Below are 27,427 nucleotides of genomic sequence, written 5' to 3'. Positions count from 1 at the left end.
CATGCATCACAGGAGATTTCTATGTAATTTTTTTCTGAAAGTCATGAAAGTACCCAGCATAGTGTCATTTCCAGCAGATCTCAAAATCTGTATTGTGATTAATAGAATTCTGTGCTGGAAATTATGCTGATGAAAATGACATTTGATATTTTCAAATAAAATTACCAACTGTTTTGTCTTGCTGAGGATAATAGCTAACATTTGATGCATCCTAAATACACACAAATAATATTTTCAGTTTTTGCATAATTTGGCAAAATTACAGCTTGATTAATTATTAAAATCTTCTGTTCACAAGTTACATTCCCTAGCTTTTTCTTTGTTTTGTCTCATATTTCATATCAAGCATACTCTTGACACTTTTGTCCACTTGGTTAACAAGTTCACTAACTTTTGGAATAAACTTTATTAGGGGCAAAATTGTTTGCTGTGGTGGAAATGACGGCACAACTGTGGGACAGTCATAATTTTAGAGAAAATTAACAAAATAATTTTCACACTAGAAATATTGTTTATCTCACTCTTTGTTTAGATGATCATAGATTTAATCATATATTGTTAATCAAACAATATTTGTATTTTTATAATGGATTTTCAAAGTTTAATATTAAAAGTCTGGACAAGGCTAAAACAGTCAAATCTATACATAATAGGCATTTGAAAAGTACCAAAATAAATGATGAAGGCCTGATCAAAAGTTTTTAATTCAGTTTTAATGAGACCTTCATATAACAAAAAGAAAAAAGTTTAAATGTGCATATTTCATAAAAAGTGAAATGAACACCCTTATATTTTTGGAGCTAGACTCTTTGTAAACTGTCTTCAACATTTTATTCAGTTAAAGTAATACAGGATTCTGGCGTAATTTGGACACTTCATACGAAAAATATCACTGGATTGATATTGTACAATTGTAAAGGTGAAACGCCCCCCCATCCCCTCCCCCTTTAGACCCGACCATGGCTGGCAGTAGATTCATGCTGTAGTAAAGGATTAATGCTTATTTTGCCATTTTTTATTATTTTAAAATGTCTGTATGTGTATTTAATGTTATTCTGTAAATCTAACACATGCTTCTTTTTGGGACATGTGCCTCTGTCTCTTTAGGGGTGCTTTCAAAAGATGAACTCTCTAATGAACTGAATTTCTTGGTGGAAGAATTGTTTCTTCTGTTAATCATTCATTATAAATGTAGATTTTTAACGAACATTTGTGTCTTTTATCATAGTGCAGGGGGTCTGCATTCTGTCAAAGAACACCAAATTCACCTGAATTTATATATATATATATATATATATATATATATATATATATATATATATATATATATATATATATATATATATATAAATGTATAGTATAATTCATAGTGAAGATTACATGGGACCACCACACCATCAATGGAGAACATCAGATGAAAGATAGAGATGAGCAAAAAGCAGGACATGAAGACTATCAGAAGAGCTTTCATGAGAAGACAGAAGCTCAGAGGACTCAAGAAGTGACCCATCCGTTTCATAAAAGAGACCACCAACAGCTACACAAGGGAACAACACCAATCAGCCAGTCAGAGAGTTGAAAGTAGTTCCTTTAATGAGAAAAGAGGAAAATATAATTCATGGTAGGGACAGAGAGTGCACATTGAAAGATTTAAAATAATAATAATAATAATAATAATAAATGTTTATTTAGAAAGAAAAGTACTGGAGGAAAGTATGTAATATATTACGTTGGTAACTTTTTTTTTAACCTATTATATAGTACTAATATGCCTTTTGTCCTTTATGTGTTTGGTTTTAAATGCAATGTTAAGATTTTTTTAATTATTATGACAAGAATGTGTTTTTAAATGAGTTGAACACAAGTGTGTGTGTGTGTGTGTGTGAGAGAGAGAGAGAGAGAGAGAGAGAGAGAAGACTATTTGAAATAGAGCCAAGTTTCTAAATGGCCTTTTCCAAAAAAGTTTACAAATCCAAAATCCACAGAAGTATTTTTATATTAAAGTGAGTTTAATAATGCATCTTCTGTCCTGTCTACCTTCTGCTTTGATCTTCTGTGTTAAATCAGTGCTTTAAGTTGTGAACCTTTCTGGGATTTTTGAAGAATTTATCTTATCTACATTTAAGAAATCATATACACTTATTACAGAGAATTATTGTCATTCTTTATGCATTTGGCAGGTGCTTCTATCCAAAGTAATTTCAAGCATTCAATGTATACAATGAACTATTATAGTATGTGTGTTTCCTGAGACTCAAATGCTTAATCTTAGCATTGCTAATGCTAACACCAAATTCTACCAGTTAATGGTACTGGAGGAACACATACCATCCTGGTTACTTTCGTAACCTCCGTTCCCTGATGGAGGGAACGAAACATTGTGTTGATGTAGTGACACTAGGGGTCACTCTTGGGAGCCCCAAACACCTCTGATCTTTGAGAAAAGGCCAATGGGAATTGGTGAGTGGAATTTGCATGCTACTCCCCCGGACATACGGGTATAAAAGGAGCTGGCTTGCAACCACTCATTCAGGTTTTGTGCTGAGGAGCCAAGACAAGGTCCCGGCCATTTCAGCGGGTGGTTCAGTGTTGTGGCAAGAGGGATCCAACGTCTTGTTCCATGGAGGTTACGAAAGTAACCAGGACTTTCCCTATCTGTCACTCACTCGACGTTTGTCGATGTAGTGACACTAGGGGTCCCTATACGAAACCCCAGAACTAGCTGAACTGTGTTACGTGGACTGGCGGTGCGAGATGGGCAGACCGCTGTGTGCCTCATAGCCAGCACATCAGGCCAACACGTAACCTCCCCCAATACCCCTATGAGTGTTGAATGGTCCTCTGTACCTCGGGGATAAGTCGACTGCCCAAAAACGGGGACAGGCTAGCCCAGCCATGGCCTCTTCTCCTTTTTTCTCCCCAAAAAGAAGTGGAAATCGTTTATAAGTGTCCATAAGTGTCCACGTCGAGGGGGTGTCGCTCCCAAGGCAAAGACACCGCGGAGACCACACCCAACCTGGGGGGGGGGTATTTGAATGGGAATACATCACATGGTCTTACCGAGTTTTGTCTGAAGTATGTCATGTGGAAAAATTCCCGTGGTAGGTCCTACCAAAGGGGGGAGGAGCTCTACAGACACGGTGACCAGGGGCAGGGGTCTCTGCCCAAGGAAGACGCAGTTTACCAAGAGGGAAACAATTTTGCGGAAGATACATCACACGGGGTTACCTACGGGGAACCAGTGCATGTGGAGCACCTATCCCAGTACAGGGCCTAGTTAGCACATGTACTGGGCCAGCAGGGAGTTTCTCCGCAAACCCGCCTGCCACAGGGCTAAGTAGGAAAGTCGTCCAGGGTCCACAACTCGTGAACACGACTGGGAGTCAAAGTGCACGTCTTCACCTCGGGGAGGGGAAAGGCGCTATGCGCAAGCGGTACACCCGGCCAGCTGTCCCGGAACTTACCTGCTCATACCTGACAACACATGGGACAAGACCCGGAGATTGTAAAACCTCGCAAAGGTGTTGGGTGTTGCCCAGCCTGCTGCTCTGCAGATGTCTGCTAAAGAGCCATTAGTCAGGGCCCAGGAGTCCGCCACACTCCTAGTAGAGTGGGCTCGCAGCCCCAAGGGGGGCAGCGCATCCTGGCCGTGATATGCCATCGCGATGGTATCAATGACCCAGTGGGCAATCCTCTGTTTGGAGACAGCGCTCCCTTTCCGCTGTCCGCCAAAGCAGACAAAGAGTTGCTCGGAGCTTCTAAAGCTCTGCGTGCAATCCAAATAGATGCGCAAAGCATGCACCGGACACAGCAACGCCAAGGCTGGGTCTGCCTCCTCCTGGGGCAGCGCTTGCAGGTTCACCACCTGATCCCTGAAGGGGGTCATGGGAACCTTGGGCACATAGCCCGGTCGGGGTCTCAGGATCACGTGAGAGTAGCACGGACCGAACTCCAGGCACGTTTCGCTGACAGAGAATGTCTGCAGGTCCCCTACCCTCTTGATGGATGTGAGCACAGTCAGGAGAGAATTCTTCAAAGAGAATGCCTTTAGCTCAACTGACTCCAGGGGCTCGAATGGAGCTCCCCGTATGCCACGAAGTCCCACGAGGGAATGAGGCACAGTCTGGGGGGATTCAACCTCCTCGCGCCTCTCAGGAACCTGATGATCAAGTCGTGCTTCCCCAAATACTTACCGTCTACTGCGTCGTGATGTGCCGATATAACAGCTACACACACCTTCAAGGTGGAGCAGGACTGCCGCCCCTCCAGCCTCTCCTGCAGGAAGAAAAGCACCAATCCGACTGCGCATCTCTGGGGGTCTTTGCGTCGGGAAGAACACCACTTAGCGAACAGACGCTACTTCAAGGCATACAGGCACCTCATAGAGGGGGCCCTAGCCTGAGTGATCATGTCTACCACTGCAGGTGGTAGGCCACTTAGGTCTTCCGCATCCCGCTTGTTTTAATTTACCTTTTTTTCTCTTTTTTTCCTTTTTTTAATTTTCTTTTTCTTTTTTTTTCTTTTTTCCAGAGACCAGACGTGGAGGTTCCAGAGGTCTGGTCGCGGGTGCCAGATGGTGCCCCGTCCCTGAGAAGGAAAGTCCTTCCTCAGGGGAATTCGCCGGGGGGGGGCTGTCGTGAGGAGTGTGAGGAGCGTGAGGTCCAAGAACCAAGTCTGAGTGGGCCAGTAGGGTGCTACTAGGACAACCTGCTCCTCGTCCTCCCTGACCTTGCACAGGGTCTGTGCGAGTAGGCTCACTGGGGGAAATGCATACTTGCGTAGTCCCGGGGGCCAGCTGTGTGCCAGTGTGTCTATACCGAGGGGGGCCTCAGTCAGGGCGTACCAAAGTGGGAAGTGGGAGGATTCCTGGGAAGCGAACAGGTCTACCTGCACTTGACCAAATCGACTCCAAATCAGCTGGACCACCTTGGGGTTGAGTCTCCACTCTCCCCTGAGCATAACCCGTCATGACAGCTCATCTTCCACAGTGTTGAGGTCACCCGGGATGTGAGTGGCTCGCAACGACTTGAGGTGCTGCTGACTCCAGAGGAGGAGACAGCGGGCGAGTTGCGACATGCAACGGGAGCGTAGGCCGCCTTGGCCTCGTATACGCCTGGAGACCTGCTCTAGGGGAACTCCAGCCCGTAGAAACGCCAGGTCCGACTAAGGGCTGAAGAGGCAGTGACAGATCAGCGTGACAACCACGCGATGTGTCCCGCGGCGCCATGCCCATCTCGGGACTCGAGTCTGAAGCCAGTGCTGAAGCGGTCTCATATGCATCAACCCGAGCGGTGTAGCCACCACTGAGGACGCCATATGCCCCAGGAGCCTCTGAAAAAATTTCAGTGGAACCGCCATTTTCCATCTGAACGCCCTCAGACAGTTCAGCACCGACTGTGCACACTCGCTCGTGAGGCGCTCCATCATCGAGACTGAGTCCAACTCCAAACTGAGAAAGGAGATGCTCTGAACTGGGGAGAGCTTGCTCTTTTCCCAGTTGAGGTGCCTGAGCACCAGGTCCCTGTGTGCACATAACAAATCCCGAGAGTGGGCTAGGATTAGCCAGTCATTGAGATAGTTGAGGATGCGGATGCCCACTTCCCTTAGCGGGGCAAGGGCTGCCTCTGCAACTTTCGTGAAGACACGAGGGGACAAGGACACGCTGAAGGGGAGGACTTTGTACTGGTACGCCCGGCCCTCGAAAGCAAACTGCAGGAAGGGTCTGTGTCGAGGCAAAATCGAGACGTGAAAGTACGTGTCCTTCAGGTCTAACGCCGCGAACCAATCTTGATGCCGGACGCTCACTAAAATGCGTTTTTGTGTCAGCATCTTGAACGGGAGTCTGTGCAAAGCCCGGATCAGTACTCGCAGGTCCAAGATTGGCCGCAACCCACCACCTTTCTTCAGTACGATGAAGTAGGGGCTGTAAAACCCCTTCTTCATCTCGGCTGGAGGGACAGGTTCTATCGCATCCTTCCGCAGAAGGGTAGCAATCTCCGCACACAAGGCAGCGGTGTTCTCGCCCTTCACCGAGGTGAAGCGGACGCCGCTGAACCTAGGCGGGCACCTGGTGAACTGAATCGTGTAGCCGAGTCGGACGGTCCAGGTCAGCCATCGCAACAGGTTGGAGAGCGCAAGCCACGCGTCCAAACTCCGGGCGAGGGGGACCAAGGGGACGGGTGGGGCCTCGTGGTGGGGCGGAGCCTGAGGCTTCACGTCGAGGGGGCTGGAGCCCCGTCCTCGTGGCCGTGCTGAGTCCGGGGACATTGAAGCACTTACCTGGCTCCGGATATCCACCATGGGGCCGGTCCAGGAGGGGGGAGGAGGAATGTCATCCCCGCAGTCCGTCGGAACCAGCCTGGCGTAGGCATGTTTGTGACTTAGGGGCGGGGGGGCCACCCTTGGAGCGTCATACCTGCTGTAAGGGAATGCTGGTCAGCGGTCGTGACAACGACAGCCGAGAGCACCGGATATGTGACCCAGGGAATAAGGAAACCGCTCTTTTGTTGAAATTTTGGCAAAATCAAAGAAGAAGGAAACAAAAGATTCTCCTCCCGGCCCTCCACCAGGGGATGGAGTGGTCTGTCCACCAGCTCCAGAGCAGTGGGTCTCCTCGTCCCTGGGTCACCCGTCTCAGGGGTGCTTCGAAACCTTCCTCGGGTTCTTGGCGGCTGGCCGTGAGATGGGTGGCGTCCGCTTCCTGCGGGCGGCTCCACGTCGGGACCGGGTCATGGGGGCGGGCTGCGGCAGAGCCGGTGCTGTTGCAGCAGGAGGACACCTTTGGCGATGAGCAGACGGGGTGCGGGGTCTTGAACCACGCTGGGGCAGGATATGCTGAATAGCCTCCGTCTGCTTTTTCACCACCGAGAACTGCTGGACAAAGTCCTCGATGGTGTCACCAAATAGGCCCACCTGGGAGATGGGGGCGTCAAGGAACCGTGCCTTGTCAGCCTCCCTCATCTCGACCAGTTTGAGCCAAAGGTGGTGCTCCTGGACCACCAGGGTAGACATCACCTGCCCGTGACCTTCGTCGCCCGGAGAGCGAGGTTGGTCACCAAGCGCAGCTCCTGCATCAATCCCGGGTCAGACCTACACTCGTGCAGTTCTTTTTGTGCCTTGGCTTGGTCTACTTGCAGGAGAGCCATGGCTGCAGGGTGGAGGCGGCCTGTCCAGCGGCACTGTAGGCCCTAGCCGCCAGAGACGACGTAAGCCTACAGGCCCTGGACGGGAGCTTCGGGCAGCACCACCAGGTGGCGGCTCTCTGCGGGCATAGGTGCAGCGCAATCGCCTTATCCACCTGGGGAATCGCCGAATACCCCCTGGCAGCCCCACCATCGAGGGTAGTAAGAGTGGGGGAGCTGAAAGACTGGGATCGGGCAGTAAAAGGTGCCCTCCATGACCTCGTCAGCTCTTCATGCACCTCCAGGAAGAAATGGACCAGGGAGGGGCGCGGCCGTGAGCGGCACTCTGGGCCCAGGAACCAATCATCGAGCCGCTCTCCAATGCTGCAATCGACAACTCATCCTCTTCGCAAGCTCCGAATGAGAGCTCACCCTGAGATGAGCTAACGGTCTCATCCCAGAAGCCGACCAGGGCAGACGAGCATGCTGGGAAATGGGAGGTTCATGGGGGGGTTTCCAGGCTGAGGTGCTCCCATTGGGGTCCCCAAATTGCCCCCAGTGCTAACCGACGCGGCCACATACCCGTAGGTAGAAGGACTGAGGCGGGGAGCTGCTGGGGTGGCATTCCCTCTTACAAAATAAATCCAAGACCGCAACGTTGCCATAGTCATGTTCTTGCAATGAGGACATGACCCATCCACAAACGATGTCTCCGCGTGTGCAGCGCCCAAACACGTAATACAACGATCGTGCCCGTCAGAAGCTGAGCGGTAACGACTGCAACCAGGAATTATACACAAACAAGACACTCCTGTAAGTGCCACTCTTTTAGAAGAAGAAAATATACTCTTTCAGAGAGAAGAATATACTCTTTCAGCCTGCCGAAGCGCCCAGGGGCGTTCTCTGCACTGCGCCGGTGCAGAGAGGGAGAAGCCGCTGAAATGCGCCGTAAATCCAGCAGATGAGGTGAATGAACTCGGCGGAAGAATTCAGCTCAATAAATAGAACCGCTCGGCTCTGAAGAGAAAATCTGATTGAGTGGTTGCAAGCCAGCTCCTTTTATACCCCTATGTCCGGGGGAGTGGCATGCAAATTCCACTCACCAGTTCCCATTGGCCTTTTCTCAAAGAGTGAGTGACAGATAGGGAACAGACAGTTCACTGAATTGTTTGATGCAACACTGTCCCCATCTGGATAAACCGGGAATCTACAGCTCCATTCCCCCCCCCCCCCTCATGTTCATTATGTTGTGATAGAAATTCCAATGCAAAGGAAAATTAAATAAAATGTTATATGATTAATATAATACATTTAGAAAAGTCAATGTTAAAATCAAAATATAACACTCCAATTTTGCATTAAAAAATTATTATTAAATCGTTAAAGTTACAGGAAAATTACTTGAACACTTGGACAGCTGGACATGTACAGTTGAAGTCAGAAGTTTACATACACCTTAGCCAAATACATTCAAACTCAGTTTCACAATTCCTGACATTTAATCGTTGAACACATTCCCTGTCTTAGGTCAGTTAGGATCACTACTTTATTTTAAGAATGTGAAATGTCAGAATAATAGTAGAGAGAATGATTTCTTTCAGCTTCTATTTCTTTCATCACATTCCCAGTGGTTCAGAAGTTTACATACACTTTATTAGTATTTGGTTGCATTGCCTTTAAATTGTTTAACTTGGGTCAAACCTTTTGGGTAGCCTTCCACAGGCTTCTCCCAATAAGTTGCTGGAATTTTGGCCCATTCATCCAGACAGAACTGGTGTCAGGTTTGTAGGCCTCCTTGCTTGCACATGCTTTTTCAGTTATTCCCACAAAATTTCTATCGGACTGAGGTAAGGTCTTTGTGATGGCCACTCCAATACCTTGAATTTTTTTGTCCTTAAGCCATTTTGCCACAACTTTGGAGGTATGCTTGGGGTCATTGTCCATTTGGAAGACCCATTTGCGACCGAGCTTTAACTTCCTGGCTGATGTCTTGAGATGTTGCTTCAATATATCCACATAATTTCCCTTCCTCATGATGCCATCCATTTTGTGAAGTGCACCAGTCCCTCCTGCAGCAAAGCACCCCCACAACATGATGCTGCCACCCCCATGCTTCGTGGTTGGGATGGTGTTCTTGGGCTTGAAAGCCTCACCCTTTTTCCTCCAAACATAACAATGGTCATTATGGCCAAACAGTTCAATTTTTGTTTCATCAGACCAAAGGACATTTCAACAAAAAGTAAGATCTTTGTCCCCATGTGCACTTGCAAACTGTAGTCTGGCTTTTTATTGCAGTTCTGGAGCAGTGGATTCTTCCTTGCTGAGCAGCCTTTCAGGTTATGTCAATATAGGACTCATTTTACTGGGGATATAGATACTCGTCTACCTGTTTCCTCCAGCATCTTCACAAGGTCCTTTGCTGTTGTTCAGGGATTGATTTGCACTTTTCGCACCAAACTACGTTCATTTCTAGAAGACAGAATGTGTCTCCTTCCTGAGCAGTATGATGGCTGCGTAGTTCCATTGTGTTTATGCTTGCATATTGTTTGTACAGATGAACGTGGTACCTTCAGGCGTTTGGAAATTGCTCCCAAAGATGAACCAGACTTATGGAGGTCCAGTTTTTTTGCTGATTTCTTTTGATTTTCCAACGATGTCAAGCAAAGAGGCACTGAGTTTGAAGGTAGGCCTTAAAATACATCCACAGGAACACCTCCAATTCAGTACACCTCCTATCAGAAGCTAATTGGCTAATTGTCTAAAGGCTTGACATCATTAAGCTGCTTAAAGGCAGTTAACTTAGTGTATGTAAACATCTGACCCACTGGAATTGTGATATATTCAATTAAAAGTGAAACAGTCTGTCTGTAAACAATTGTTGGAAAAATTACTTGTGTCATGCAAAGTAGATGTCCTAAATGACTTGCCAAAACTATAGTTTGCTAATATTAAATCTGTGGAGTGGTTAAAAAATGAGTTTTAATGATGTCAACCTAAGTGTATGTAAACTTCTGACTTCAACTGTAGGTATTCTGTGAATTACCTTCAGGTAAATATATCTTCAGAAAAGCAACAGGATTGACAATTTTACAATTTAATTTGACATTACAAGCCTTGAGCTTGAGATAGTAAAAACTCTTCAAAGGAGCTTCAAAGAGAATTTAATGCTGAGATTTCCACAAATATCCATTTTTTTATTATTATTTTATTGATTTAAAAGGGAGGATGTGATGATAAAAGGCTTCATGCCAGGACATACAACATTTTGTATAATGACCATACTTATAAATGAGTATATTTATTATGAAATACTACGTCATTTGAAAGTTTTAACAGGTGGAAATCTGAACTCTTTACAAAGGATGAACATGACTGGACAGGCCAAGTTTCTGAATTTTGAATAGACATCACTGATGTGTAAATATTCTTTCTAAAGAAAAGTCATCTCTCAATACAAAGACACACAGAGACAAACACATAAAGACACAAATGGTGTGTCCACCCTGATCAAAAGTCACATTGCTGTCCAATTTCTTTCTTTCATTCATAATTGACCTCTTTTATTGTTGCGTACTTGTTAAAATGCAAAACATCTCCATACTTGTATTTCATCTTTAAACTTGTACAGTATATACTGCTATAAAATCAAGGTTGTAGTGTGACAGCATGGTTTCTCACATTCTTAGAAAAATACTATTTATAAGATACTGTAATACTCTCTAAATATTGACAAGTACACAGAAAAATATATGACTCCCTCTTTCCATTCTCTTCCACATGAAAAGTTGAATGGTCTCATTTTCCAATGATAACATTCTTGTATCCTCTGACGTGGCCTAGCTTGTCGCTGTCAAAATCCACCACGAGTTTGCGCAGGCCGCACTGGGTGGGAGTGAAGTAGATTTTGACTTTGGCTTCTTGTCCGGGTTCAATGCACGATTCCAGTCTGGAGGGATGAAATATTTCTGTTAGACTCATTAGAAACCACACGGCTTCAATCCTTTTCACATTCCTTACCTGACTGTTGTTTATTCTAATGTAAACTGTTGGACCATAGTGAAGAACAATTAGTGTTGCAATTAGTCATAATTCCTCGCTCTCTTTAAATATTGAGTGGGGTCCAAAACTCTGAGACCACACTGAAAATCTAAGATTAAATCTGATATCACTGACCAATTTTTTTTTTACATATTAAATGAGCAAATATGTAAGATGCAGACACTTCTTATAGGTCACTAATCAAAGGTCACTAATCAAATAACATGATTACATGCATTATCAGTGGATACGGGATATTACAGTGTATTGTGTTTAATAGAATTTTGTGGTGAAAATGGCGGTGACGGAAATGACATTTTTAATGTTATCGAAATGTAATGCACGAAAAATCAGATTATTTCCCCATTTAAGTCTGGAAAAATATATATACATTTTTTAGGGGTTTGAAAAAAACCCAAAGAAATTATAAAAAAAAAATGAAATATGTAAGATACTGCACTATTTCCAGGTCACTCGTCAAGCAACACTGGATGTCGACGTGTTCTGAATTTTTATCCACCCAAATTCGAACCCAATGTTCAGATAACAGAATTTGTAATAATAATAAAAAAAATATTACAATTTAGAAAAGCAAAACAGAAGCATTGGCACTAATGGTCACAGATTTTTGGATCTCACTGTAAAATTTATTTAGTATACTTTTATATACAATATTTCTGTTTATAACTTACTCCCCACTTTGACAGTAAATATGTAGGTCACTCCTAAAACTTGTGTGTAGTGTGTGTGTGGCCACTGTCTCTAACACTCTTTCTGTTGTTCTTGGGTTGTTCATGTCCATTGACTTGTTTATGAAGATCAATATTTTTAGAATTAAATGCATATGAGAGTATAAGGAAACATGTACATTTTAGGTCATATAAGTGACAAGTTTCCCCATTTTTTAAAACACCTTTTTGCTTTCATTAGTTCATTTGAAATGGTCTTGCAGTATGACAGACACATTTTTAAAAGTACAAATCTTTAATGTAGTCTCAATTAATATGAGCTTACAAAACCTGGATGTATTATAATTACACAGCAAACACAGAACATTCCCCTAATGTTAGTGTCTGGTTATTTTTTGGGGAACTAATTACTTACATTCTAGAAATGTTCTCATGAGGTTCTGTTTTTCATAACTAAAAACTAACGTTCCCAGAATGTTTCACGGAGGTTTTTGTGGAACAACTTAAAAAGTACTTAGAACACTTTCTAATGGTTATTTTTAGGTTTTATTTGTATAACCACAAACAGGGTTGGGAGGGTTACTTTGAAATGTATTCCACTACAGATTATAGAATACAAGCTGTAAAATGTAAAAGGTCAGTACTGTAATCTTAATTCTTTGGATTACTTCAACAGCACTGGCAATGCTTTTTCACTTGTTTTAACTAAAAACAAGTTAATAACAATTGAAAAAGATCTGCCAGTACAGTAAGTCAAAATTAACTTTTATTATAAATTCAATATCTTATGCAGTGTTGCTTCTAAAGCAAGATATAATAAATGTAGCTTGTTTTAAGGATTTTGAGATATTTTTTCAGGAAAACAAGGAAATGTTAGGGGAACCACCACGTGCAACCTAAAACGAATGTTTAAAAAATTAAAGCTCTGTTCTGGGAACCTAGCAAGTTCTGGGAGCAAAAAATTGTTAACTGGATGTAGACATGAGATGCATATTAATAAATCAAATTAATCACAATTAATCACATATGTCAATATTGGCAGAAAAAGGCCCCCCAAGTAAAGAAAATGTTATATATAATAATACAAATAAATATAATATACAGTATGTAATAAATTCATAATAAATACATTTTGAATAAATACAGAGAAGTTTTCTGTTTATTTAACACAAATGAAGAGAAACAGAGATATATCCGGTAAACTGTACACTTCAGTTGTAAGAAATGAATCTAATGTTACTAACGTTTTTTTTTATTTATTTTTTTTATCAAATTAATTACATGAGATGCTGATTAATTAATCAAATTAAACACAATTAATCATATATATCAATATTGGCTGAAAAAGGCCCCCAAGTAAAGAAAATTCTCATTACTGTACAATAATCAAAATAAATATATTTATAATAAATACTATACTTAAGATCATTCAAAGACGTTACATTATTGTAGCAGACGAGTAATGAATTGATTAGACAATACAGTGGCTTCAGAAGTTAAAATATTTTTTGTTTATTTCCACATCATTAAAGTCCAAAGCAATCTATTTTATATTTGAGTTCATCTTTCTGTCCAAGGTAGACTTAAGGGCTGTTCTCACAGGACATGTTCTTGCGTTGCATTTGCACTATTTTTGTTGGTCTATGCGTCTACATATGTGTCAGTCAAAAGCTTGTCTGTGATTGTCCCAGGCTTTCAGCTTCTCTAGTCTTAAACGCCATCTTTTGAGGACGCTGTCTCAAGTTAATTGTAGTTTGAAAAATAAAAATATGCATCTCAAGACCCATGCATTCTTTTGTGAGGTGTGCAGTTGTCTTCGAACAGCTGGCAGTTTGTTGTCCGTACAGCTGGATTTTTGCTTACTGCTCCTTGCTGACTGGTACTTGCAAAAACATGAAGGTGGTACTTCAAGCTTAAATGGCTCATTTGGTAAGAAAATTCCTTATAACGGAATTTATGTACGGTCAATGGGCATGATTAATTGCGTGTATATTTTAGTGCTTTATTTTTTATGTAATTAATCACACGGAACACTAACTCAACAGTGTTAATTATATTTATGAAAGAATGTTGTTTAAAACAGTTTCAGATGGAGTGTAGCATGTCACACCTTAGTAAATGTCAACTTCCACAAAGTGTTTCATGTCAACTAGCCATTTCCTCATTCGAAGACATAAACGTTAGTGTTCTTACTTCTCAGTGATGCTGCAGCCGCCCGTGAGGTTTGCTCCCTCTATAGTGAAACAGCAGCCTTGTAAGGGTTCTGGCAGTGGATTCTGCAGTGTAAGTTCTGCTGCCAGCTTGCGGTTCTCCTTGGGTTCTCCAAGAATCTAGAAAATATACATACATAAGCATGCATTCAAGAGTGCACCCAGCATCTTGGAGCTGACATGGTGATTGTACATAAATAGGGTTAACATGGTGATAACAACATTTATATTGTGATTGTGTTGACTGTGAGGGGTTGTCATGGTAACCATGTGACTGCACCCTGATTTTGATGTTTGGGTTGTCCACTACAATGTCTCTCATGGCGATGACAGCTTCTCTAGTGCTGTAGTCAATAAGCAGAGCGCCCAGACGAATGAGGTTATCCTCCATTAGATTATTACAGTATTTACTGTAGTTCAGCCTCAGTGGAACCTTCCTCTCTGAAAAAAACACACAACACAATGAACACAAACTATATCCATAACACACACATGAAAGCATGTACAAAACTTACATTTTAAAATAAATATGTTTTGTACTTTTTTAATTGATTAACAATTAAGCTGCCTACAGTATTTTTTGTCAACAAAAACTAGGCAACAGCTATGGTGTTTTTCTTACTGTAAAATTTAAACAGAGAAGGAACGTTTGCATATAACTGGTTATGGCAGAGGTTTTAATAAAAGCTTTAATAATCAGTATCTGGATTGACTGATTTAAATGACAAAAAATTGGCTGTAAAAACATGATTGGAGCATCCGTCAGTTATTTCATAATATAATCACAAATATAATGTGATAAATTATACATAATTTTGTTTTTTATTCCAATTTTCCTCTCTGACTATTATACAATAAAAAAACATGGAAAATTCACAAACGAAATTCATCTCTATATTCTCTTATGTTCACTATATATATATATATAGATATATATATATATATATATATATATATATATATATATATAAATAAATTTAAAAAAAGCACCAAGCATAAAATGGCATATCAAACATGAAGATGCCAAATTACCTATAATTTTGTTTTTGAGAAGTCAGTTTTCATTAAAATTCCAAGTTGGCAACTTTTAATTATGAGTTTGACAAACACGTTAATATTTTTACAGGTCGAAAACTTGTAATTGCGTTAGTCCAGACATGAGGTGAACAGTATAAGTTTTAATAAATCCTCTGGGTTGGACTAGGGTTTTTGATTTCTAAATGTACGAGTAGTCCAACCAACTATTTATTTACAATTAAAAAATTATTACAATCATATTACAAGTTTTATTTTGAGAGATCAAGAAAAAAGTCAATTAGGAGGGCCTGGGTAGATCAGCAAGTAAAGGCACTGACTACCACACCTGGAGTCGCAAGTTCGAATCCAGGGCGTGCTGACTGAATCTAGTCAGGCTTCCTAAGCAACCAATTGGCCCAGTTACGAGGGTGGGTAGGGTCACGTTGGGTTAACCTCCTCGTGGTCACTATAATGTGGTTCTCACTCTCGGTGGGGCACGTGGTGAATTGTACGTGGATGCCGCAAAGATCAGCGTGAAGCCTCCACACGTGCTAGGTCTCCGCTGTAACACGCTCAACAAGCCATGTGATAAGATATGCGGATTGACAGTCAAAGACGCAGAGGCAACTGAGATTTCGTCCTTTGCCACCCGGATTGAGGTGAGTCACTACGCCACCACAAGGCCTTATAGCGCATTGGGAATTGGGCATTCCAAATTGAGGAGAATGTTTTTTTTTTTATTTTTTATTATATGACCCCTTTAATATTTATTCACACACAACCATACAATATATACAGCATTGTCGTATTGAAACTAAAAGCTGGCCACCTGCTCCTGGCGATAGTTCTACATTGAGCAGATCTTTAAAGCCACACTCTCGTCCAGTGACTCCATTATAAGACACGGCGCGGGATGCAAACACCAGGCGGCACTTCTTCTCTTCTGCTGTGTTATTCGATACGATGGCAAACACGTCAAAGTCGCAGCCCTTCCTGATCCCAGAGGAGAGCTTGATGGTGACGTGTAGCCCAGTGTTCGCCTGCTCTTGATTCAACTTGCTCTGGTGTTTGGCTTTCTCAAAAACCGCCCGCTCCTCTGCTGAACCTGAATGAGGAATCATGTGTCATCTGTGTCAAAGCTTCCATAAAAATGTTTACTACAAAGTTCTCATCATCATCTTTTCCAAAACAGTCACATAGCAAAGTCTTACAGTAAAAGGGGTGGCTTGTGTTTTCTTTCTGTAACCCCTCCTAAAGTTATACATGTTTAAACCAGTACACAGTCAAAAGCTTTCACACTTGACTGAATTTATTTTTGTCATGAACAAAAAACATTTTGATCTAAAGGCTTATGCTTAAAATTAGTTTAGTTGACCAATATAAATTTAGCCTAAGCTTTACTATAAATATATAAATACACAGTATTCACAGATGTATATGTATAGTATGTTCGTACCTTCGGGATATTTGTACAGGTGTGTGATATCTTCTCTCATATCACGGCCCACGCTTTTAGTGCTGATTTTCTGTCCAACCCTCTGGTCATTCACGATTTTTCTTGTGCTTCCATCTTTATACTTCAGGAAGAACACTAGGTCTGCGTTCACCTCCGCAAACACAAACGCAGCGTCATACTTTAATGTGAGCTCTCCTTCCTTTACCACCCGAACAGGGACCGGCCCACAACAGAACACACCTAATGAGATTGACATGTTTTAAAGGTGATGCTTTTTATTTAATTTAAAGAGGCCATAACATGAGACACTGAATCGAGTTTGATGTACTATGAAAACATACTGTCACTTTCAGAACTCAAAACTTCTTCCCAAGTCCAAAAAGAACCTCTATAGAAACTAAGCTGCAAAAGCTGCTTGTTATGAGCTATGCAACTTCCGAAAGTGTCAGACAAATATATACATTAACCAGCCACATTTACACTTCAACAATGCCTAATTGGGTTTTAATTGTGTCTAATTCATTGCCCTGCTGAAAAAATTATGTAAACGTAAATAAAATTTATGTTTTTATACTTTTATACTTGAAGTTGACTTAATTTGATGCATGTCTGATCCATCTGATGGCAGATGAAAGAAACATTCCACTTACCTTCACTTTTCTCCTGTGGCGTCGGGTCACTGGCCTGCCAACCATCAAAACCAGTTGGGAGGTCAGGTCGGGTCATCCAACTCTCAACCCAGCAGTGATAGTTCCTACATTAAACAATAAAGACTTTGAATGTTTAATGCTATAAAATTAATTTTTAATAATAACAACTATCAGCTCTCAGCACACTTGTAAAACAGCAACTTCCTACTTGAATAATGACAAAATCTCCAAATACTTACACAAATGCTTACACATACAGTGGCCCCTGTCTAAATGCTAGTGCGTTAAATAATAAAATATCAAAGCAAGAGGTATTTATTTTAAAGAAAGAACAAAATAAAAAAGCAGGCTTTTAAAGCAAAATTTATTGAAAATTATGTGTTATGTATTTTTGTAGCCATTACATGCTTTTTAGCCTAATTCTTGGGGTTTCATTTTTATAAGCTGATTTTTATATATAAATGTATAAAACAGTTAGTTCCGGTCTTCGAAACTGATTGGATGACAGACCATAAGAGCTGATGTCTCACACCATCAGCAATTGGAAGCTTCACTGTTTGTATCACTCCGCTTGTGTAAGAGCAGCGCAGATAAGAGCAGCTACTGTAGATGAGTCTCTTTTTATTTATCCCTGTGACATAAAAGGTTTTAACCAACAGGTGGCGACAAAAGACCATTTTTATGTGTTATGAGCCAGTTAAGTTTGACGTGCATTGAGTCAGCGCAGGTCAGTCAGCGAGTGGTTTCTTTTAAGTCATCATCATTGTCTCTCACTCGATGATCGATCAGATTACTACAGCTGGGAAATACAGTTAAACTAACAGCTTCAGCATTAAGGCTCATCCACACGTGCTAGGTCTCCGCTGTAACACGCTCAACAAGCCATGTGATAAGATATGCGGATTGACAGTCAAAGACGCAGAGGCAACTGAGATTTCGTCCTTTGCCACCCGGATTGAGGTGAGTCACTACGCCACCACAAGGCCTTATAGCGCATTGGGAATTGGGCATTCCAAATTGGGGAGAATGTTTTTTTTTTTATTGGATGACAGACCATAAGAGCTGATGTCTCACACCATCAGCAATTGGAAGCTTCACTGTTTGTATCACTCCGCTTGTGTAAGAGCAGCGCAGATAAGAGCAGCTACTGTAGATGAGTCTCTTTTTATTTATCCCTGTGACATCACAGCTGAGAGACACATCTGATGAAGTAATCAAAAACATACTCAAGGTGTTTACCTTTTACCAGAGTTTCTGCGTTGGAAGGAGATGTAAATATTCAACATGGGGGAGGAGAGAACGGTTTCTTTAGTGAATGACTCTTGCGCACTGGCTACAGCAAAATACTCAGGGGGGACCCCCGCTTGGATGGCTGTTTTTACATAGAGAATATAGGATGTAATTGAACAGAATTCACATTATCATCAGCAAGCTGACTAACACTACACTACTGCTTGGGAGTCGCGACAGTCACAGGTAATCGCACAAGCTCAATCGCACTCTCTCTCTCTCTCTCAAACACACACACACACATCCTTGAAACAGCCCAAGATGTCATTACTAGTTCTGAAGTAATTTTTTTTTAATTAGTAACAGAGGTTTGTGCGCATCTTTTGAACTAGCAATGGTAGATACTGATCCATGGTACAAGAAAGTAGTTCCATGCACAAATGTGTTTTGTTTGACAGTCCTTAATTTTTGCTCATTTTTTATTTACTTGTTCTTTCAACTGTTGCATAAAAGCAATATCACACTAGCAATCGTGCTGTATGGCCCTAAATCAGCACGTGATGTAGGGCCATACAGCACTTTTGCTTGTGTTATTTTGCTTTAATATCTTAATAGAAAATAATTTAATTACATTTTATTGACAGTGTATATGTATAAATGTACTGTGTATAAAATGTTTTTAAAAGATGTCATACCATATCATTTCTCTGGTGATATTGTCAGTTTCTCCTTTTTCGTTGATGTAACGTTCGATCACAAGGTTGCTGTTGGTATCGTGGGCAGAAAAGTAGTTTGTTACCACCCTGCATGGAATTCCCAGAGCTCGAGACACTGACAATAAACAAAACAACATGCTTCAGTTGTGTACACAAAATGTTTAAGATTGTCTTTAGTAGCAAATTTCAGTCCCTCACAATTTCAATTTTTTTTTAAATGCGATATTTTAATCGTGACCCAAAAATGGTCTTATAGGCTTGCGGACAGCAGGGAAAAGCATTGCTAAATGCAAATTAAAAGATCTGTATTATTCATAGTTAGGACAGCAAAATAAATAGACTAAAATATTTAAAAAGGAAAGAAAACACTTCCCACATCTTTTTGTTGTTGACGTCAAAGGTTGTGCATCCAATCAAACTCTACAATATTTTGTTGCAAATTCATCTGTCATTTGGTAGTATTGCTAAAATTAATACAATATTTGACCCAGACCCTAATGTTCCTATTCAGTCTATGTTCTGTTAACAATTGTGCATAGTGCATTGTGGGCCAGTGCAGTTCATGGTAGTACTCATAACTTTTAATGTTTCATTTTAAGGATATTTTGTATGATAAACTATTCTGGTACTGGGTCAACATTAGATGTTTAATGTAAAATTTGGGTCCTGATGCAAAACCAGTTGAGATTTAATGATGAAATGGAATATCATCTATAAGAAAATACATTTTTTAAATCTGAATGGATGATTATCTTCAAATACCCGTGCAGGCAACAGCTGCAAACACCCAGCACTGGCCGTAGCGCACAGGCAAACAGGAAGTGCTGTTCCATGTCCTCAGAATCTCAACGCTCCCCCTCCAGGACATGGGGCTCAGTCCGCCTTCAAATGTCTCTTTCCAGCAGCCCTCCAGGACACCAGAATCTCTGTCATTACTGTTTATCTGGAGTGAGAATGGAAGGGAATGAGTCCCAGACCCCATTTACACCTGGTATAAAGATCTATCTCACGTGATCTGATCACAGCAGCACTAAATAAAGGTATAAATGAGGTCCAAAATGTATCATTGAAACTTATTGAAATCCTTTCACTGTCTGGGGAATATCATTAATATATAGACTCTTACCATCGCACTGAGAACACGCGTGACATAAATGACGTTTCTGCGTCCAGAGCAGTCTTTCCCTGGGTTTCTCTGGTGTTTAGGGTTCATGTCCAGGATTCTCAAACAAGCATTCAGGATGCCTTCCTCAAACTGCAGGACACAACACAGAGACGCATGTGCAAATAACACATTTGATTTGTAGTGTTTACAAGTGTTACAGTGAATTACAATTTTATTCAGAAATGCCCATAGAAAAGAAAAATGAAGAATTTTGTTGAAGCCTCCTGCTTCTCAGATGTTTCTCCTGAGAAAAAGAACCTCACATTTGTCTCACAAGAGTTTCACAAGAAATCTCTACAATGTCTCAAACAGTGCTCAGATTTACCAAGATACCAAATACCACAATCATCAGTCAGGGATCAAAATACCACAATAAATAAATAAATAAAACGAAAAAGTTACTCATCCCTATTATTCTTTAAAAACAAAAACAAAAACGTCGAGGTTACAATGAGGCACTTACAATGGAATTGAATTGGGACAATTTTTTGAGGGTTTAAAGGCAGAAATATGAAGCATATAATTTATAGAAGCACTTACATCCTTCTGTTAAAACTTGTGTATTATTTGAGCTGTAAAGTTGTTTAAATCATCATTTTTACAGTCATTTTAGGGTTTTATGTTTAAAGCGTTACGTCGTCATGGCAAAAAGTTGTAAAAGTGGCTATAACTTTACAAAGAAAAGGTTAGTAAGGGATTTTATCTCACTAAAATCATGTTAACACACATACTGTCTTGTGGCTAAACTTTTGAAACAGTGAGTATTTTAACGTGTATGGATTGGCCCCCATTCACTTTCATTGTAAGTGACTCACTGAAACCCAGATTTTTGCTTTTATTAAAGAAATACATTTTTGTGGTGATCAACATTATGCCACAAATGCTGTCGATTGAGCTTAACTTGTATTGAACACTGAATATTCCATTAAGTTTGCTAAGCTATGAGCATATAGAAAAAAATATATATATATTACTGTATATATAACATACTGTAGGTGTGAATTTTTCCATTTCTGTTATACTATAATCTGTCTCATTGGAGCAGGAACCAAAGGTAGCATAACTTAAAGTCAGTAGAACAAACACTGCCATTATACTTTGCAATTTACAAATAATATATCATTTTTTCTGCATAATGCATTGCAATAATGAGAACTGGGATGCTTAATTGTCATTAAATAATGTCACAATGCAAAAAAGGCTTCATTTTATCAATGCAAATTATACAGTAGTTTCTTATTTCTTTCTTTTGATTTTGGGGTAAAATATGACTCAGAACATGTTCTTGACAGGTTTCCAAAGCTATGTTTGAAATGTCTCACCAAACTTTGATTCTATGTTTATTCTTAAAAAAGCACTTTCATTTGCTGATATGCATTAAAGGGATAGTTCACTCCAAAATGAAAATTCTCTTAACATTTACTCACCCTTATGCCATCCCGGATGTGTATGACTTTCTTTCTTCTGCAGAACACAAATGAAGATTATTAGAAGAATATTTCAGTTCTGTTGGTCCTCACAATGCAAGTGAATGGGTGGCAAAATTTTGAAGCTAAAAAAAAAAAAATCACATAACTCAGCAAAAAAGTAATCCATTCAACTCCAGTGGTTAAATCAATGTCTTCAGAAGTGATATGATAGGTGTGGATGCGAAAAAGATCACTTCACATTCCTCTTGTGTTTTTGGTGATTCACATTCTTCATGCATACCACCCCCTACTTGGCAGGGAGAAGAAGTTCTTGCAGAAAAGGACTTAAATATAGATCTGATTCTCACACCTATCATATCACTTCTGAAAATATGGATTAAAACACTGGAGTCGTATGGATTACTGTTACAATGCCTTTATGTGATTTTTGGAGTGTCAAAATTTTGGCACCCATTCACTTGCATTGTATAGACCTACAGGGCTAAAATAATCATCTAAAATTCATAATCTGTGTTCGGCAGAAGAAAGAAAGTCATACACATTTGGGATGGCATGAGGGTGAGTAAATGATGAGAGAATTTACATTTTTGGGTGAACTATCCCTCTAAGAAGTTGTTTTGAGCAGAATTGTTACAGGGCGACATCACCATATCCTGTACTGCTAGATCATGTAGTTCACACAGGAAGGAACTTGTGTAATTGCACTTGCATATTTGTTGGTACCTGTCCAAAATTCCATGCCAACGGGACAGGATAATCAGCATCGCCCCTGAAGATGATCCCATCCTGAGCCAAAACATACTCTGCCAATTTATCCTCACTGTCCATGTACACCACATCTCCTGTAAGTCATTTTTATAGGTTGAGTGTGTATGAAACTTAACACACTTTTATTCATCTGTCAAGTTACAATTAAACGATTAGTTCCTGGTTGGTTCCTGTAGATCAACTGGTAGAGCATGGTGCTAGCAATGCCATGGTCATGGGTTCAATTCACAGGGAACACACAAACTGATCAAATTTATGCACTGTAAGTCGCTTTGGATAAAAGTGTCTGCCAAATGCATAAATGTAAATGTAGTTCCAATCAAGCAGGGAGGAGAACAGGATTTCCATGGGTATGTGACCTTTAGGTGTTTTTTGTGTGGTCCACCCAAACACATGTGTTTGTACTTACTTGGACACCAGGGGTTGAACAGCAGTATGAAATCAAACTGGACATGCCCATCTAAAGTTAGGACGTATCGGCCAATAGGAGCGTCAGGGGCGGGACACACAGAAAGACAAATGGTGTTCCCGGGCGGACTGGTGACTGCGGCACTCCAACATGTGCTGTCAATCTCATCGCTGACGCTGAACGCGGCCCTGGTGCCATACTGCTCCACAGGCTGAGGGCCTATCAGAGAATCACACTTCATTACAGCATCAACTCTTAATTAGACATTGAAATAAGTACATAATAAAGTTAAGACAACTAAGATCTCATGTAAGATTGTTTTATGTGTCCCATAAGCAGTGTTGGCTGGTCAAAAAGTAGTGTAACACATAACATTTTAAATTCTAGTAAGCAGATTACAGTTACTGACTTTCAAATTAATTACTTTTAAGTATGTTACTTGGGTTACAAATTTCTAAAATAATATTATGTATAATTTAGTAAATTAATTATGTGCACCCACTAATGAGTCATTTTAGGGGGAAATATGTGGTGCTGAGTGTAACGTTTATGTGTTTTTGTTTATGTTTTGATTGATGTTCTTCATTTAGTCATGTCTTTTATTTTGGAAGTTTAGTTCAGTGTTTCCTTGTTCCTGTTTCCTTGTCATGTGACCCTCATGTTTCATGTGTTTTGTTCCCATTGGTTTATAGTAGAGCTGTCAGTAGATAATTTTTTTAATCATGATTAATCTCATGATTTTTCATAGTTAATCGCGATAAATCTCAGATTTTAAAAGTGTTGAAATTTTACTCTATATTTAGCCTACTTATTTCCTGTCAAAATGCATTTATTTCCTTCTTTGAAAAGAACAACAAAATATAATAAAACAATATGTAACAATGCTTAATTAACATTTTCCAAACTCCACAGTACAAAGACAGAAATGCACTAAAATAGCACCAATTATAGTAAAATTAAAAATTTACCACAGTCTAAGTGGGATATTGACTGATGGATAGAACTACTATTCATTGCAATGTGCATTAAATCTCTTAAACCCTCATCCTCCACAATATTTATTGTCATCAGGCTGTCTTTTCACTTGAATATGTAATGCACATGATCTGTTTCAGGGCAGTAAGCACCGTGTTGGACTCCATATGAAAAGCAAGTCTTGTTCTGCTTTTAGCGCTGGCACTGCCGATGGAAATATAATTAATCCGAATTGTCTGGTGATCATTAGCTGACGCTTCAGAAGCTCGTCGTCAATGGGCAGGGCCGTAGCAAGGTCTTCTGAACTCCCTGACTGTATATTGCTCTGGGCCCCTTTCCTATATAAAAAAATACAGTTTAGAATTTGTTGTGGGGCCCCCCTGGACCTCTAGAATCATTACCACCTTTCAACCCACTAGCTACGGCCTTGGCAATGGGTACAAAGTAGGGTGACCAGACATCTCGGTTTACCCGGGACAGTCCAGGTTTGAAGAGGTGTGTCCCAGTGTCCTGACAATTCTTTAAAATATTTAATTATGTCCCGGTTTCAGCTGGTAGGCTCACTGATTGTTTTTCTTCTTAAATTAAATATCCTCATTGTCCTTCTAGCTGTTGTCTCTGGTATCGTTTGAAGAGAGGAGCAATTTCGTTGCGTTGCCCGTTGATTTGATGATACTTTCATTCTAGTCTTTCAATAAATCAGCTGAAATTTATCTGTTTACCATGGCAATGATATCATGCACTTGGCGCTCATGCTCTTTGTCATCCTGTCAGTCAGCGCAAGTTAGAAATGGCCAAATAAAAATGCATTTTCAACGAGCTGATAGAAGCCGATTCATTTCTTCCTGCGACAAGTGAAAATGTAAGCGATGTGTTTTGCTGTCACTGTGAATGTTTATTTCCCCATGAGCATGGAGGTAAATCAGACAATGTCACATTCAGACAGCTACACTGCACTTTTTACATAGTACAAGCACTTAAATGTTGAGATGTGGGGATTGTATTTTGAATTTTAGGTTCCAATGTTGTGAATTTTGTGTTAAAATATGTACCTGACATAAGCCATTTCATAATTACACATGCAATATGAAATTATATGGATAGAATAGGCTACATGGAATTTGTACATTAAAAATGGTCAAATGTGGTTAAATCATGCAAAACGAAATATAAAATATACATTTTCACAAACTATATATTCAGAAGTTTGCATACCCTTTTTGTTTTATATGTTTTCACACCCCTATTAGAATGTATACAAATATAAGAGATAAAAGATCATTTTTATATGTAGTATTGCCCTTCAAAAGCTACATAACACTAAATTTACTCTAATATACACAAATCATCCTGTTCAAAACTTTGCATCTCTTTGGTTATTGAGTTGCCATCAATTGTCCTAAGTGTCAAAAGCTGGATGTCAATATCATAAAGCCACGGTTGGGAAGAACTCAAATGTGCAGAAGATGCTGGAAAACCAAAGAATGTACAATAGTTTCTTAAGAAATAGTTTTCTTTCTTAAAAAAAAGTGGGCAGCTTCACTGCTCAGGACAAAGCAGGGACTCATGAACAGTTATTACTCAAACAGTCATTGATCATCGAGAAAGCAACACACCATATTAAGAACCAAGACCATGTAAACCTTTGAACGAATTTGTGCAAATTCAGTTACTATTTTGTCTTGTGGCATATACGGAATGTGAGTCTCTGTTGTGTCAAATAGCTTCTTCAGGGCAATAATAAAAGCAAAATGCAATTTTTAAAATTCTGTTTATAAAGAAAAAAAAAACGATAATGCATCCCTCCCTTTGATTTTCTTGCCTTTGAGAACACAACTCAAGGTGATCGACAGGGAAATGAAAATGACTGAATTCAAATCAGCAACTCTTCTTTGAATCTGTCTGATTTTATACACCTAAGTTATTGCTGAACTGACTTGAGTTCAGTTACAGTCTACATTTAAAATGATTCACGGTTTCACTGTGGGATTGACGCCCCCTAGCATGACCGCGAAACAGTATGACGTAACGAAGCCTCGTTTGCTAAAATCACAACTTGGCCAGTTTGATACGCGCTCTGAAGCATTGATTCGAAACAAATTATTTGTAAAGGTTTCTAAGCTTTATGAAGCAGTGTTTCGAAAGTGACCATCACGGTTTGATACTTTCACACTTGGATTTCAGGTTTGGATTTCATGTTTGGCTTTCACTTTGTCAATTAAACTGCACTTGGGTTCTTCGCATCATCATCTTGACTTCGATTTAATCTGTTCCTTCTTGCACAACGTTGCAGAATAAACAACCTACTATGAACCCAGCAGTTCAACTTATGTGTCTCCGCCAAGGGAAGCGTTCCACTGAGGAATTTGTGGAAGAGTTCTGTGGACTCTGCGACTGGGTGGGTTTAGAAGAGATCTCCCATAAGCTGTTCTTCCATGCAGGACTGAACGAGCCCATCTATTCCCAGATGCCTGCCGGTGGAATAGATTGGACTCTCCAGCAATATATTGATTTTGCCCTGCGCCTGAGTGGTAGACCTTCACTGTGGGAGTAGCTGATGAGGAAATCAGCATTCCTCCTAAGGTAACCACCACGACAGAGTCCACGGTCATGTCTAAGTCCCCCATCATGGCCTCCACAGCTGCCACGGTCCACAAGGCAGCGCCTGAGGCCTCTGCTGTCTTAGAGAAAGCGCTTGAAGCCTTGGCCGTCCCAGAGCCAGCGCCTGAAGCCTCGGCTGTCCCAGAGCCAGCGCCTGAAGCCTCGGCCGTCCCAGAGCCAGCGCCTGAAGCCTCGGCCGTCCCAGAGCCAGCGCCTGAAGCCTCGGCCGTCCCAGAGCCAGCGCCTGAAGCCTCGGCCATCCCAGAGCCAGCGCCTGAAGCCTCGGCCGTCCCAGAGCCAGCGCCTGAAGCCTCGGCCGTCCCAGAGCCAGTACCTGAAGCCTCGGCTGTCATGTCTTCCACATAATGCCATGTCGCCACGCCTGCCATGCCAAGCCATGTTGTCATGCCTGCCTTGTCAAGCCATGTCGTCAAGCCGCCAAGTCTGACCCACTATTCCATGCTGCCTTAACCCCTGGGACTAGTCTGACCCACTATTCCATGCTGCCTTAACCCCTGGGACTCCGCTTCCAGCGGCTCTGCCCCCTGGGTCTCTGCCTCCAGCAGCTCCACCCCTTAAAGTACAGCATGCCATGCTACCTCATCAGGCCCTGCTCCACTGCTCACATCTGTCTCGTCAGGTCATGCTCCACGGCTCACGTCTGTCATGTCAGGCCACGCTCCACAGCCCAGGTCCTCCTCGCCAGGCCACGGTCCATGCCAGACTCTGGGCCCTCCGCCTGCTCCGCCCTGGTCTCCTGGTCCACGCTGGTCTCCAGAACCTCTGCCTGCTCCGCCCTGGTCTCCTGGTCCACACCGGTCTCTGGGCCCTCCACCCGCTCCACGCTGTTCTCCTGGTCCACGCCGGTCTCAGGGACCTCTGCCTGCTCTGCCCTGGTTTCCTGGTCCATGCTGGTCTTTGGGCCCTACGCCCGCTCCACCCTGGTTTCCTG

General features: G+C 41.3%; 1 protein-coding gene across 1 annotated transcript in view; it reads right to left on the bottom strand.

Annotated features, from left to right (window-relative positions):
• Window positions 1-10,403: 10,403 nt before the first annotated feature.
• Window positions 10,404-27,427, bottom strand: part of LOC127449055 (protein-glutamine gamma-glutamyltransferase 2-like) — a 36,330-nt gene continuing 19,306 nt past the window's right edge. Inside the window, exons 3-13 of the mRNA XM_051712161.1 lie at window positions 22,900-23,118; window positions 22,446-22,564; window positions 20,254-20,382; window positions 19,890-20,070; window positions 19,107-19,242; window positions 17,182-17,285; window positions 16,532-16,771; window positions 15,905-16,180; window positions 14,339-14,499; window positions 14,042-14,178; window positions 10,404-11,067 (exon numbers count right to left, since the gene is read on the bottom strand). Of these exons, the coding sequence (XP_051568121.1) occupies window positions 10,917-11,067; window positions 14,042-14,178; window positions 14,339-14,499; window positions 15,905-16,180; window positions 16,532-16,771; window positions 17,182-17,285; window positions 19,107-19,242; window positions 19,890-20,070; window positions 20,254-20,382; window positions 22,446-22,564; window positions 22,900-23,118 (1,853 nt within the window). The 3' untranslated portion in view covers window positions 10,404-10,916. The remainder of the gene's footprint in view (window positions 11,068-14,041; window positions 14,179-14,338; window positions 14,500-15,904; window positions 16,181-16,531; window positions 16,772-17,181; window positions 17,286-19,106; window positions 19,243-19,889; window positions 20,071-20,253; window positions 20,383-22,445; window positions 22,565-22,899; window positions 23,119-27,427) is intronic.

The sequence above is a fragment of the Myxocyprinus asiaticus genome, chromosome 12 (assembly GCF_019703515.2).
Source record: "Myxocyprinus asiaticus isolate MX2 ecotype Aquarium Trade chromosome 12, UBuf_Myxa_2, whole genome shotgun sequence".
Lineage (NCBI taxonomy): Eukaryota > Metazoa > Chordata > Actinopteri > Cypriniformes > Catostomidae > Myxocyprinus > Myxocyprinus asiaticus.
Note: the sequence above shows the minus strand (reverse complement) of the source record. Positions and strands in the feature narration are given on the sequence as shown.